Source organism: Mercenaria mercenaria, chromosome 3 (assembly GCF_021730395.1).
Source record: "Mercenaria mercenaria strain notata chromosome 3, MADL_Memer_1, whole genome shotgun sequence".
In the NCBI taxonomy this organism is placed as follows: Eukaryota; Metazoa; Mollusca; class Bivalvia; order Venerida; family Veneridae; genus Mercenaria; species Mercenaria mercenaria.
In genome coordinates this window covers 74,392,029-74,407,494 of record NC_069363.1, presented here as the reverse complement: position 1 = coordinate 74,407,494, position 15,466 = coordinate 74,392,029, and the positions used below count along the sequence as shown (strand labels likewise).

At 36.8% G+C, this 15,466-nt stretch overlaps 1 protein-coding gene across 1 annotated transcript in view; it reads right to left on the bottom strand.

Moving 5' to 3' along the window:
• Positions 1-15,466, bottom strand: part of LOC123524239 (uncharacterized) — a 51,710-nt gene that overhangs the window by 23,524 nt on the left and 12,720 nt on the right. Inside the window, exons 5-7 of the mRNA XM_053538909.1 lie at positions 15,039-15,197; positions 6,076-6,276; positions 4,350-4,489 (exon numbers count right to left, since the gene is read on the bottom strand). Coding sequence (XP_053394884.1) covers positions 4,350-4,489; positions 6,076-6,276; positions 15,039-15,041 — 344 coding nt within the window. The 5' untranslated portion in view covers positions 15,042-15,197. The remainder of the gene's footprint in view (positions 1-4,349; positions 4,490-6,075; positions 6,277-15,038; positions 15,198-15,466) is intronic.

The window sequence follows — 15,466 nt, the reverse complement described above, 5'->3', positions numbered from 1 at the left end:
CCACCATCTGATGATGGTGGGCTAAAAAGGGGCATAATTTTTAAACAAGAGGGCCAAGATGGCCCTAGGTCGCTCACCTGAGTAACACACCATAACAGTGTAAACATGTTTACCTAGAGTGGTTTAAAGGAGACAAATATTCTCACCAATTTTCATTAAGATTGGATGAAAATGTGGCCTGTTTAGTGTAAGCAAGCATTTTCTTTGATTTGACCTAGTGACCTAGTTTTTTATCACACATGACCCAGATTCGAACTTGTCAAACATTTCATGAAAACAAATATTTTGACAATGTTGCATGAAAATTGGAGCAAAAAAGTGGCCTCTAGACTGTATACAAGCTTTCCTTTGATTTGACCAAGTGACCTAGTTTTTGACACCACGTGACCCAGATTTACAATCATCCAAAACTTCACAAAAACAAACATTCTGACCATGTTTTATGAAGATAGAATCAAAAATGTGCCTCCTAGGGTGTGAACAAGTTTATTCTTTGATTTGACCTGGTGACCGAGTTTTTGACCTCACATGTCCCAGATAAGAATTCATGTGATAGTTCATGTGACCCCCTAGGGTCAACAAACATTCTGACCAAGTTTCATGCACATCTAATGAACAATGGTGTTAATGACTTTCCCTTAGAATTGACTGCGTGACCTAGTTTTTGACCCGTACTGACCCGGTTTCAAACATGGCCTAGGAATCATCAAGATAAACATTCTGACCAAGTTTAATGAAAATAGGGTCATAAATGTGGCCTCAAGAGTGTTAACAAGCTTCTCCATTGATTTGACCAGGTGACCTAGATTCTGATCCAATGTGATCCAATTTCGACCTCGGCCTAATCATCAAGATTCTGACCAAGTTTCATGAAGATATGGTCACAACTGGGCCTCTAGGTTATTAACAGGCTTTTTCTTTGATTCAGGGGCAGTAACTCTAGAAACAATGATGGAATCTAGCCGGTTTTCGAAAGAAACCAAATCTTATGGTGACTTAAGTTGTGTGTAAATGTGGTTAAAATCCTATATAAAATGTCACTTCTATCGTCTTCACATGATAAAAATTAACAAACTTTGGCATTTTCAGGGATCAATCAGGGGCCGTAACTCTGAATCTGACAGACACATCATTGAATCCAAGATTTATTGTTGTTGAATATATTTTGCAAGTTTGTATCAAATCAAACCATAAATGAATTCTCCATATGGCTGCAAAAGCCAAAATAGCAAGTTTTGGCCTTTTATGGGACCATAACTCTGAAACCCATGATGGAATCTGGCCAGTTTTCGAAAGGAACCGAGATATTATGCCGATACAAGTTGTGTGCAAGTCTGATTAAAGTTGATTGCAAAAAGTGCTCTCTATCGTGTTAACAAGACAAAAATAGCTAATTTGGGCCATTTAAAGGGCTGGAACCCATGATGGGATCTGGCCAGTTTTCAAAAGGAACTGAGATATTATGCGGTCTATATCATGTTCAGAAGAATTTGTGGACGGACGGACGACGGAGGAAAGTCGATTACAAAAGCTCACCGTGTCACTACGTGGCAGGTGAGCTAAAATACAAAGTAGAGTTATGGGACCTGCTTTAAGCTTAGTGCATGTCAGATGATTGCAGTGTTCAAGTGCCTGAGGTTTCAATCCATTCCCCTTAGTGGGTACTGAGAAACCAGCTGACAGTTACAGAGTTAATTTATTAGTGTAATAGTTTTTTTAATTAGATGTAGATTGTATTAGAATTACTATAACTCAAGGTCACCCTCCGTGCATTATTCCATCACGAGCGGGTACCTGCTGTGTAGAACCACCCACCTTCCGCAATCCAGCTGGATGGCTTCCTCGCATAAAAAAGGCGATGCTCCGAGTGAGGCTCCAACCCACATGCTGAGGGGCAAGTGATCTGAAGTCAGCGACCTTAACCACTCGGCCAAGGGGGTCCCTCGGGCACGACAAAGGACCCCACGTCAGAATGTACATTCAAAATTAATACAGGATCAATATTTTGTGTGTTCTGTTGGGCAAATGATATGGCACTCATACTCTTAAAATGGGATTTTATGTGCAAGGTTTCATGAAATACTGTTTTGTAAGTTATCACAGGACTCACTTTATCTTACTGACAGACGGGCAGACGCACTGACGAAGAAATGACGGACAGAATGCTGACGAAGTCATTCACAGACCAAATGGCCTCTTATCTTTCTACCTAATTTAATTACAGATATATCTTTTTCGTTTGAAGTTCGGTTAAATACATTCAAATTCATGCATAAAAATATTTTGAGGCACAAGTGTTTACCGACAGATTTTGAACCAAGCATGTTATGTTTGGGAGGCAATTTTACGTGAAGGCTTCTCCTGAACTTATCCCTTTTTACAAGTTAATAAATCCAGAAACAAGAGATCACAGAGCGATCTTGGCGCCCACCAATGTGCCATTTTTGAGTGTTCAAATTTCAAGACTTAATGACTAGCTCAAGGTCAAATTTCATTTCCGTACACAACACTGTGCATGTGGTCCAAATTCGCAAGCTGTAGCTTGAGAAAAGTGAAAGTAGGTCACTAGATCAATTTCAAGGACAAAGTTCTTTGTACACAAAACTATGCATGTGCATCAAGTTTGAAGGCTGTAGTTTGAGAAATTTGAAAGTAGGTCACTAGGTCAATCTTAAGGTCAAAGTTTATTTCGGTACACAAAACTATGCAAGTGGTCCAAATTTGAAGGCTGTAGCTTGAGAAATGTGAAAGTAGGTCACTAGGTCAAAATCAAGGTCAAATTACACTTCAGAACACAAATCTATGCATGTGGTCCAAATTTAAAGCTTGTACCTTCAAATATGTGAAATTAGGTCACTAGTTCAATGTCAAGGTCAAAGTTTCTTTCGGTACACAATCCTATGCATGTGGTCTAAATTTGAAGCCCGTAGCTAAAGAAATGTGAAATAGGGTTATTAGGTCAATCTTAAGGTCAAAGTTCATTTCGGTACACAAAACTATGCAAGTGGTCCAAATTTGAAGGCTGTAGCTCGAGAAATGTGAAAGTAGTTCAAATCAAGGTCAAATTTTATTTCGGAACACAGAACTATGCATGTGGTCCAAATTTGAAGCCTGTACCTTCAAAAATGTGAAAGTAGGTCACTAGGTCAATGTAAAGGTCAAAGTTTGTTTCGGTACACAAAACTATGCACGTGGTCCAAATTTGAAGGCTGTAGCTCGAGAAATGTGAAAGTAGGTCACCAGGTCAAAATCAAGGTCAAATTTCATTTCAGAACACAAAAACTATGCATGTGGTCCAAATTTGAAGCCTGTACCTTCAAAAATGTGAAAGTAGGTCACTAGGTCAATGTCAAGGTCAAAGTTTTTTTCAGTGCACAAAACTATGCATGTGGTCCAAATTTGAAGGCTGTAGCTACATAAATGTGGAAGTAGGTCACTAAGTCAAAATCAAGGTCAACTCATGTCAAGGTTCATCTTGCCACTCAAAACCATACATGTGGTCCAAATTTGAATATGGTAGGTTACTGACAAGAAGATTTTCAAAGTTTTTTCCCTATATAAGTCTATGTAAGCCATGTGACCCCCGGGGTGGTGCCATATTTGACCCTAGGGGGATAATTTGAACAATCTTAGTAGAAGACCACTAGATGATGTCACATACAAAATATCAAAGCCCTAGGCCCTGTGGTTTTGAACAAGAGGTTTTTCAAAGTTTTTCCCTATACAAGTCTATATAAACCATGTGACCCCCGGGGCGGGGCCATATTAGACCCCAGGGAAATAATTTGAATCATCTTAGTAGAGGACCACTAGATGATGCTTCATATCAAATATCAAAGCCCTAGGCTCTGTGGTTTTGGACAAGAAGATTTTCAAAGTTTTTCCCTATATAAATCTATGTAAATTATAGAAATAAACAAAGGGCCATAACTCATTCAAAAATTGTTGAACCAGCCTGATTTTCAGGGGGACACAACTAGGGTACCAATACATCATTCTGACAAAGTTTGGTCAAAATCCCCCTGGTAGTTTCTGAGGAGATGCGATAACGAGAAATTGTTAACGGAAGGACGGACGGACGGAATGACGGACGGACGGACGGAAGGACGACGGACCACGGACGCAGAGTGATTTGAATAGCCCACCATCTGATGATGGTGGGCTAAAAAGGCAATGCAAATAACATGCGGGTAAACTTTTTCGGCTACTTCTTCAATGAAACAAATAATTAGTTGTTTTTCGACTACGTAATATACCTTCATACTCTTTATGTCAAGAAATGTTATAAATTATATCAAAAGATATATACATACGAATTTCGTGTGACTGAACGCCTTAAACATACTTACATGAATGTATTACCCCATGTAAATGCAATTTTTGTTATCATCGGCTGTGCCAACTCTGTATTGAAATCTACGTCTAAGTAAACGCCTTGTCTCTTCACAGCAGCTTGATAAGTCCTATGGTGTAAGCCGCCTTCTCCACGCTTATTCAGATATAATAAAAAGGAAAATGCAGAGTTAAATCCCATGCGCGATTGTGTAGTTCTTCCAAATATATGCAGACGAATCGTTTATCTGGTGTAAACAGATAGAAGTGTTCAACACTTCAATACTATAAGGTTACAATACATGAAGCACCTGTATCACTCACATTACCTATTGACCTAAAAATCAAGATTAACATTCTGACCAAGTTTCATTAAGATATGGTCTTTTGAAATGACCTAGTGATCTAGATTTAAACCCCACCTGACCCAGATTTGAACCTGACCTATAGCTAATCAAGCTTAATGTTCTGACTAAGTTTAATTAAGATATGGTCATAAATGTGACCTCTACAGTGTAAACTAGCTTTTCCTTTGATTTGATACTGTGACCTAGTTTTTGAACCTACATGACTCAGATTCGAACATGACCTAAAGATCATCAAGATTAACATTCTGACTAAATTTCATGAAGATACAGTCATACATGTGGCCTCTAGAGTGTTAACAAGCTTATCCTTTGAAATGACCTAGTGACCTAGTTTTTGGCCCCCTACACACAGATTTAAAACTGTCCTATAAATAAACAAGATTAACATTCTGACCAAGTTTCATGAAGATACAGTCATAAATGCGGCCTCTACAGTGTTAACAAGCTTTTCCTTTAATTTGACCTGGTGATCTAGTTTATAACCCCGGATGACCCAATATCAAACTTGTCCAAGATTTTGTTGAGGGTAACATTCTGACTAAGTTTTATTATGACTGGGCCCAAACTGTGACATCTACAGTGTTGACAAGCTTTCCCCTTGATCTGACCTGGTGACCTAGTTTTTGACCCCAGATGACCCAATATCGAATTCAGTCAAGATTTTATTGAGGGTAACATTCTGACCAAGTTTAATTAAAATTGGGCCAAATATGTGACATTTAGTGTTAACAAGCTTTTCCTTTGTTTTGACCTGGTGACCTAGTTTTTGACCCCAGATGACCCAATATTGAACTCATCCAAGATTTTATTGAGGGTAACATTCTAAACAAGTTTCATTAAGATTAAGCAAAAATTGTGACCTCTGGAGTGTTAACAGTCAAATTGTTGACGACGTCGATGCCGCCGACTGACAACAGACATAGGGCGATCTAAAAAGCTCACCTTGAGCACTTTGTGCTCAGGTGAGCTAAAAACGCGTTTATTTAATGACTCTGTATTAACTGGCTGCTGGCAGGGGGTGGGGGGCTGACCACAAACAGATTAAATATATTTCCTGGTCGTCAGGAAATTCTTATATTTGCAAGTCGTAAATTTATTAGTTGGAAATAAAATAATCCTGGCTGCCTGGTCACAAAAGACCTTTCTAATAATATACGTGGTAATACAACACGAATGATGGAAGATCATGGTAAGACATCATTCCAGAAATAAGGTATATAATCTAGTTTAACTACTTTGATATACTTACATTTGATTATATAGTAACAGTTGCACAGGAAATGCAAAAACAAAACGGGTAAATTTCAAAATCAATTTAAAAGTCTAACCATTGGTTATATGGTAGCACAGAAACCAACAGAAAGCAAACAAGTACCTGAGCTCCCCATCTGTTAGATATATTATTGGCCTCCTTGGCAGCGGCTCTTGCGCCATCTCTCAATTTCACAATGAGGTTTTTATCAAAGATATCATCAAGATCTGATCTCAACTTTCTCAAATTGCAATCCATTGATGATTTGAGATTTTGCAACTTTGAATCTATGGTTACCTTCGTAAAGCTTTGTTTTGATGGTTTCTGAAATATAAAGATCACTTTATAATGAACATTTATTTAAAATTAAGTTAGTTATAAAAGATATGTTGTAAACATTCAGCCGTCCATACATAACTCCAATTGAAAATTGTCTGAGGGTATGTACACATTAACAGAAGTTAATTAAGTAACATACCTAATGTATTAAACACATAGAAGGAACGAAAGAAGACACTGTCTTTAACGCTCGATGGCCAAAAAATCACAGGGAAAACCCAGAACATTTCAATCGTATATTTCTCACCTTAAAAACATAAATGCGTATTATGCATGTTGGCCTAGATTCGTCTAACCTATCCCGCAACGCTGACAGTTTGAAACCAACCTCACTTGCTTGTCGAACTATTTCATGTGAGGAAACTTACAGAAGGTCTTTGGTGCTACCCACGCTTATGCCTAAAATAATGCTTGGAATAGTACCTAGAAACTTAATTTATCATCATCATTAACCATCATCACCTTAATTAATCGCCTCACCCTTCAAGAGTTTACCAGTTATTTAACGAAGATATTGCACAATCGCAGCCAAAAAGAATACGTTTTACATATAAAAGTCTCTATGCGTACGAGGTTTCGAATGTGCCGATATTTCCTAGAATAAACCAAAAGACTAATCCACACCCTTCCAACTACGTAAAGCGTAGACTGTTTTGAGGATGTAGTCGGTTCATAAGCCATGAAGCTATACCGATAAGCGAATTTGCTGAAGGAGATTTTTTGAACGGTTAAATGTGGAGTTTAGCAGTCCTGGCAGTCCTTAGCGCTGTACAAGATTATCTGGAGTGTAATCAATAGAATTGTGCCTACTTTCTTCCAGCATAGTAACTATGAATAAGTTGCGTCTGTCTTAAAGTGTGTCCCAATTGAGTTCATAGAGCATATTTTAGACTGAGCTTGTTCGATTGATAAACGTTTCCTAACAACGTTTCAGGTTCACCACACAGTTTCTGCGGGCCATACATGGTTGGTATACATGGAGTAAAGTGGATTTCGCTTGTCTGGATAACTTCACACTTGTCCTTGCTGTCGCGTTTTCAACCATTTAAACGATCAAGATTATACTGAGTTGCCTGGCATTATCAAAGCTCTTGATTTGACAGTAAATCAAACAGACAAATGTGAAGGACCGGAATGCTGATCTGACTCTCTAAGGGATAGATGAAGTCTGATGAAAACACAGGGGGGGCTTTGAGACAACCATTATCAAGGACTATTTGTTGTTTTCGACACTGCAAAAAATTAAGTAGACGACATTCTCATTTATACACATAAAGGAAAAAATATATCACAATGCCTTTGAATTATATTGTTTTTAATTAATTTATTTCTTTGGGTTTTACGGCGCACCAACACAGTATAGGCTATATGGCGCCAAACAGGACTACACATTTTGGTTTCACATCTCATTTACATCGAAATAAAAAACATGAGGTATTTTGTTTGTTTTGGGTTTAACGCCGTTTTTCAACAGTATTTCAGTCATGTAACGGCGGGCAGTTAACCTAACCAGTGTTCCTGGATTCTGTACCAGTACAAACCTGTTCTCCGCAAGTAACTGCCAACTTCCCCACATGAATTATCAGAGGTGGAGAACTAATGATTTCAGACACAATGTCGTTTATCAAATAGTCACGGAGAACATACGCCCCGCCCGAGGATCGAACTCGCGACCCAGCGGTCCGTAGTCCAACGCTATTACCTACTGAGCTAAGCGGGCAGGCAACATGAGGTATGGAATCAAAATATGCATACCTGCTGGAATCACAGATTTAGAGCAAATCCAAGTGTTAAGGCCCTATTAGTCGCCTCTTACGATCAAGGGTAAGGCAGTGGTTCCAGTTCTTTTCATACACGGATCGTCCCAGAACCACATGGGACTATTGTATTTAATAATTCTACTCAAATTCTGTAATATAAAATACATTAACCGACGTCATTCTCTTGTTATTTGAAAACATTGCAGTTGTTATCATTTGTTATGTTTGTGTACTATAATTTTACTTCCTTGGAACATAGCATATTTGCGAGGAGACAGTTTACAAATTTAGCTCTGAATGAAATGTCTGATGGAACTAGTGTTGAAATCTATCCATAAAAGAATGACAAGGATTATTGGAGAGTTCTTAGTTTGGTTTTAAACTGCTGACCGTGTGATACTGACACCGGAATCTTTGAATATACAAAGCGAATCTTCTATGAGCTGTAAAGCTAAAAAGTCGTTTTTGTGATGATACGCGCAAGATTTTTTTCAAAGTATGATTGTAGCATTTACATGGAATTCTAAATAATACAAAATGCTGTTTCTGTCGGAGGTTCCAAACAGTTCTGCCACAGCAGGAGCTTCCCTTATTTGACTTGTAAAAACCAAAATTGTGAAATTCATAGTAAGATATTGTTGAATTTGGTTTGCTTATGCTAATAACAGTTTGCATTATACCATAGATTTTCTTAGACTTTCTTACGAATAACTCAGACTGTTAGACTAGATATATGATTGCAAGCTACATGTATACGAATGAAGTGAATACATTCGATATAACACGATTTTTTTTTTGAAAGCCGAGATGGAAATCAGTGAGTAGTGTTTAAGTGGCTTAGAAATACACTTTGAGAAACAAACAATGAATCAACACCAAATCATGAAAATGAATCATGGGTTCCTGCACATACATCGGACAATATATGGTCTATAGGAAAGTACTTTCCCATGCAAAAGTAAAACCAATATAACGACAGACAGCGCGGATGTACAGATGCACAAGCAGCACTGTGGTAATCTCTTCTCATTTTCTTAACAAAACACAACAAAGTGTATTCTAGAAAGAGAAAAGTTTAATAAGACTGAAAATAAATCTTATATGCAAATATTTTTGTTGGATTTAACGTCGCACCGACACATGATAGGTCATATGGCGACTTTCCAGCTTTAATGGTAGAGGAAGACCCCAGGTGCCCCTCCGTGCATTATTTCATCACGAGCGGGCACCCGGGTAGAACCCCCGACCTTCCATAAGCCAGCCGGATGGCTTCCTAGCATGAAGAATTCAACGCCCTGAGTGAGGCTCGAGGGGCAAGTTATTTGAAGTCAGCGACCTTAACAACTCGACCACGGAGTCTCCATGCAAATAAATGGCTATATACATAAAGGGGCATAATTTCATCAAAGCAAGAATCATAAATCCTATTTAATGCAGATAGTATTATTCGGGAAAGACACATGAAATTTAATGAAATTTAATTGCATTGTAATGAGAAATAAAGAAGATATGCCAAGTAATTTTAAAATCCCTTCATTAATGGCAGAGGTATCGACCGCAGAAAAAACCAGAACATGTTAAAGTTAACCTCAAAGTGTGTCCTTGATCTTAGAGCTAGGGATCCGGCTTTTGCGCATGACATGGTAAACAATAATTTCAAAATCCCTTCATAGATGGCAGTGTTATGGACCGGGCATGAAACAGACCCTTTTTATCCTTTGACTTCTAAGTGTCACCCATACCTTAGAGGTAGAGGTCTGGAACTACAGCATGACATGTCGTCTTATTATGGTGAAAATTTATGCCAAGTTACTGCAAAATATCTCTATTAATTGTTTAGTTACAGATCGGACAAGAATAAACATGGACGCACGCATTGACGGACAGTGCGATTCTATTATCCCCACCTTCGATATCCATCCATAAGTTACTTTTTAGGCTGAGTGGTCACACATACATTCATAACAATTTCTGGTCTGTATAACTTCTGGCGGCAGGAAATCTTTTGATTTTGATCGGAAACTGAACTATTCCGTTTATTAAAATATAGTTCTTTGTTTAAAGCACCTTTACGAAACCCTTGTGAAAATCGATTCGAAAATGGTTCGATTGACAACGCGGTTCTTTGGTTTCTGTTGTTATGTTCAGCACTGTCAGGCTGTTGAAATACCTTTTTGTAAATTGTTGAAAGGACGGGATATGATAAGATATGCGAAACGGCCCCCTAAATAATTAGAATATGAAAACTCCATAATTGAAATTTTAACTGTCTAAAACAAAAAAGAAGACCATAATCGTTAAAACTATGACTTTTAAAAACTTCAGAACCAAGTTATTTGTACGACTCAGACCTTTAAAATAGTCGAGGTCCGTGACTTTTACCGTTTTTACACGCAATTTAAACACTATATGCTCGATTTTCATTGTGAGCCGGACCTGGTGTCAAGCTGAAGTTTTGCTGAGAAAATAAGGTTACTAAAATATACATTTTCAGAAAAAATCAGCTTGACACCCGCTCCGGCTCATGTTGAATTTCCACTTTTTTCGCAATTTTTAGCCCCTCTTTTCTTTGAAGTAAACAGGATAACGTGCTCGTCTCTAAGCAACCGAGCATCAAACAGATACGCGGGAGTTTTGTTGTAGTCATGAAATTGATAGTCAAGAGTTGTTTTATAAGAAAATTAAATGTTTAGAGCCGAGTTTAATTAATGCAAAAGCGAAAGTGAAAGTAGATCTAGACATTTTAATGATCAGTTACATGTTTTAGATCTACATGAACTGTATTTCGGGACTATATGCATGTTGATTTTGTTTAAGCGGCCTTTTAAAGGTCCATTACTAAGGGAAAGTGAGTTGGCAATTTTTTTCATAGCCAGTGCATAGACTTCTGCAAGACACTAAATAATGAAGATTGACAGGTCAAAATTTACAGAAGGTCTTTGGAACTCAAAGAAATGTATGTGTATTATGTTGAAAATTCAATGAATCGACAGAATGACCCCCAGGTCTTTTTAACTTTCTTCATACTTCATAGAAAAATAATTGTACATATACTGCGATTTATTTCGAATTTCTACATACCAACTTTCATTTTCCAATAAAATGAAATAGTTTCTGTGCTTTTTAAAAGAAATTAAAATGTTCACTTTCCTTAGTATTGGACCTTTAAAAGAAATAATAACGTGTAATTAAAGTTGTTTAAAAAGAATATTTTTATTGTTTACATAAATGTTATAGAGACAAGAAAGATAACTCATGCACACCGCAACTAGTAGACACATGTAGATAGTTCTTTTATGTAAAAATGATGACGCATTTTGTACAGAAGTCTCTGTGACGCAATCGGTACGCACGACGGTTGAAAGGAAATTTTATGCTTGGTTTAGTGTGTGGTATGCGAGATCGATTCCCAACAAATCATGTAAGACTTTTTTTCTGTCAAAAACGACAGAAAGTACTATTCTTTGATGGTGAGTTGCAAACCATATTTAGATTTTAGATTTTTAGCCGCGAGTTAAAATATTTTAAACCATTTAACCGCGTTATTTCTATACTAGTCAATAATTCTTTTACTGTAAGTCTGTGATAAAGTTATAAACATGTGTTTTATACTTCTTTTTTTATGACGTATGAAAAATAGTAAGTCATCAACTCCAAATTGTTTCATCAAAGCTATTTTTGTGTTTAAAGAATATCTAAAACACCGAAAGACGCGTCATCTTATTATTGTTTTTAATAATATATTATAGGTTGATTGTGATTTGTTTTGCGTTTAAACGCTGTTTTTTTCAACAGTAACTGACAATTAACTCAACCAGAGTTCCTGGATTTCGTACCAGTAAAAACCTGATCTCCGCATGTAGTTGTCAACTTCCCCACTTAATTATGAGATGGAGGACGAATGATTATAGTAACTATACCCCCTATCAAATTGTCACGGAGAAGAAAAGCCTCGCCCGGGGATCGCACTCGCGACCCTGTGATCCGCAAATCTGCGGTGTCCTTATTTAGCTTGTGAAGCAAATTCTACAACTTATATATATAGCGTTATATAACTTATATAAATCAATTTCGACATTTCATTCCTGATGGATCCATCGTCAGGGTAGGAGCAGCGAAACCAGTTTCCCTGTTAATGACAAGCATCTAAGCAAGGGAGCTACTGGCCAATACCAGCCACCCCCCCCCCCCCCCCCCCCCCCCCCCCCCCCACGTAGCCGGCCCGGACTAGCTAGGCTCTCTGCACTGTTAATGAATACGCTTTTGAAATGAAGGCACATATACAGGTGTTGTGTTTTTTCTCTTTCTTCTCTAGAATAACAGTAATGATTTAAAAAACAACGAGGAATGTCTGTACATGTAGTTAAGGTATCACAGAGGGGGACAAGATGTTTTTGTCATACTAAAACGTGCGCACGTATTAGTTACTTCGTGCTCACGTAATATCTGTTACTTGCGCACGTAATAAGAATTACGTTACGTGTTACGTGCGCACGTAATATTATCAAACATCTGCACACGTATTAGTGTAAAAATACCTCTGCGCACATATCACTCGGCATGATGCAAGCTTACTATGGAGATTACTTATTAGCTTATGGATGGGCACGTGCGCAGATGTTTCTTTGACTAACACCTGCGTACTGAGCAACTATGCCGGTTCTTTATCGCTGCAGCCGTTTCGTCTCGAATCTGACTGTCTTTCTATTCGAGGAAAGGAAAAACGGTAATCCAGAGAAAAGCCGGGCCATCTGCTTCTCACTTTGCAGTCACGACCTATTGTTATTTTGTTTAAAAACAAATTATACCTACTGCTCTTATGAATTCAGTGTTCAATATTGTACTATTTTATTGAACTGTCAAATGCATATTGTTTACATGGGCGGTGCACAGAATATTTTTATCTTCGGTTGATTTTCGGTACATTCCGTATAGTATACGGAAAGTAACCAAGAATTAAAATGGTTTATATTTAAAACGTGCATACGTATGTACGCAAGTCACGATAGTTCAGTGGTCATCGTCAATAGCTTGAAACCTGGAGATCATAAGGTCGAAAGCGTTCAGAGTCTGTTTTTTTTTAATTTTCTTGTTGTTTTCACAAATTTCAAGAAACACTTTGTACATGTACATTTTTATGCAATGTTCCCTTCATTGTATTTTCACAAGTATCTTTTTATGTTTTTATCTCGTTTTTTTTTAATTTCTCATTTTAAATATATGTTTATGTTATTTTTATTCACAGTTCATTTCACTACATTATAAATTTCATACATTTAAATTACAACTAGCTAAAATCATCATTCAGTTTCGCTCGCGGTGTCGGCTCTGCTGTCATCGGAGTCATATAAATCATATAAACAATTAAAAATGAAAAATAAAAATGTTCTCCCCTAATGGACTCGAACCAGCGATTTCCAGCATTTGAGTCATGTGCTGTAACCATTGGGGTGCTGTAACCACTGTGCCACAGATACGAACGACGAGTACGTGTTTCACTTTCAATACTAATAATGAAATTTGGACACTTAACCAAAATTTCTTTCCGTAAAACATACGGATAGCACCAAAGTTGGGCCGAATATAATATCGAATGCAAAGAGCGTGTAATGTATGCACATTTGACAGGTTAAAAAATAGCACAACACCATAAGAAGTCTTCATGCGTGCATACAAACTTGGGTTATCCCAGGTCGTCTTGTAAACTGATTTTAATATAAACGCAATATATAATATAAATGCAACAATTGTAATTGGAATATAACATAATGGAGTAAAATCAAATAGTTTTCTTTGATCCATAATCAAAAATCTTTTGCAGGAAATCGGAAGCATTTTACGTTACTTATATAAGGGCATTTTGGCGGGAAAATGCACGTGCCTTTCATGTCAATCTTTCCGTAATGATCTTACATACGTTAATGTATATTTTGTGCTTCTCATATCGATATTATAGTTTCGTGTCAAAGGAAACGTTTTTGATTTAATCCAAGAAATTAAATTGAATAAATTACATACATATGCTTCCATAGTTGTAATACCGATCTAACTCGGTTCCGGCGACGTTTCTGCGGGTACGTATTTTAAATAATTATGTTGTAAGGATTTAATAATATTATGCAAATCGTATATATTTATTCAAGTTAAATGAACACTGTCGTTTTTTCAACTTGCTTGATGAAAATACTTCATTACATATTTAAATAAAAAATCACCGAAAATATGAAAAATGGAAACTTGTAAGACAAAGTCCTGCCTCCTGATTCATTCGACGGAGGTTTTGTTTTATACGAACGCCACACAAGAAGAACATTCCGTAAACGAAACAAAAAAAAGAAGAAAGAAAACAACAACACTTATTATGTAAGGAGATATAGAAACAAAAAAAAAATGTTTTTTAAAAGTTAATATTTCATCAAGTATGTGAAATAACTCGCTAAATTACTACAAATCCAAAAAATGTAAAACTGTTTCTATGTTGCTATGGTAACGCATATGAAATGAAAGTTTTGGATTTTAGTTTTAGAAAATTTCCTGATCCGAAATAAAACGAAACAGACATAATAGTTAGAGAATAAGCCTATGTAGATGTATAAAAATAAAAAAAATCTTATTTCTTAAAAGAGTTTTCGGTCGTCCTTACATGAAAGAGTCCCTTGTTTTCCTTGTTTTTGCACGTTCATTCTGTATTAGAATACAAAATAAAAATTCGTTTCAAGAAGTTGGATCACTGAGTATTGTGACGACATACAATTTATAGGATTCAGCAATATAAACTAAGATATATTGCAAAATAGTTTTCTATACCCCCAATTTTTGGATCATTACCGACGTCTGGTCATTATATCTTGGTGGATTTTGAAAAATATAGTTAATTATCAATGGAATGGTGTTGTTTTACATGCATATTTAGTGGGGGCCATTTCTGGTCCTTATATCCCGTCCTTCGAAGAATAAATATTCTGTGAAATATTAAATGGACCTTACCATGACTTCTTTATCCGATAAGTAACTCTGCACACTAGAAACGAATCCATCTAAACTGGACAATGTGTCTATCAATGACTCTTTCTTGCTGGTACTCGTCAGTTCATGCACATAATTCCTCAACACAGGAATCTGGGTGTCATCCACCCTACTGAACACCTATTAATTTTTATGAATTACATTGTCACAATCCGCTTAAAATTTCAGGTAAAACTAATAACATAACTTTATAACTGCAAGAACATTGTTAATTTCTATAAACCATAGGCATTGTCTTAGATTAAAATTTTTATAAATGCCTGAACTTTTAGGTATCTTATAAAACGATGGAGATTTTTTTTAAATACGGCTGAAATTATGAGAAACATTTTGAAGAATGTCTTTATCTACAGACTCCTAAACAACATGGTGCATTTCTGTAACAGTGT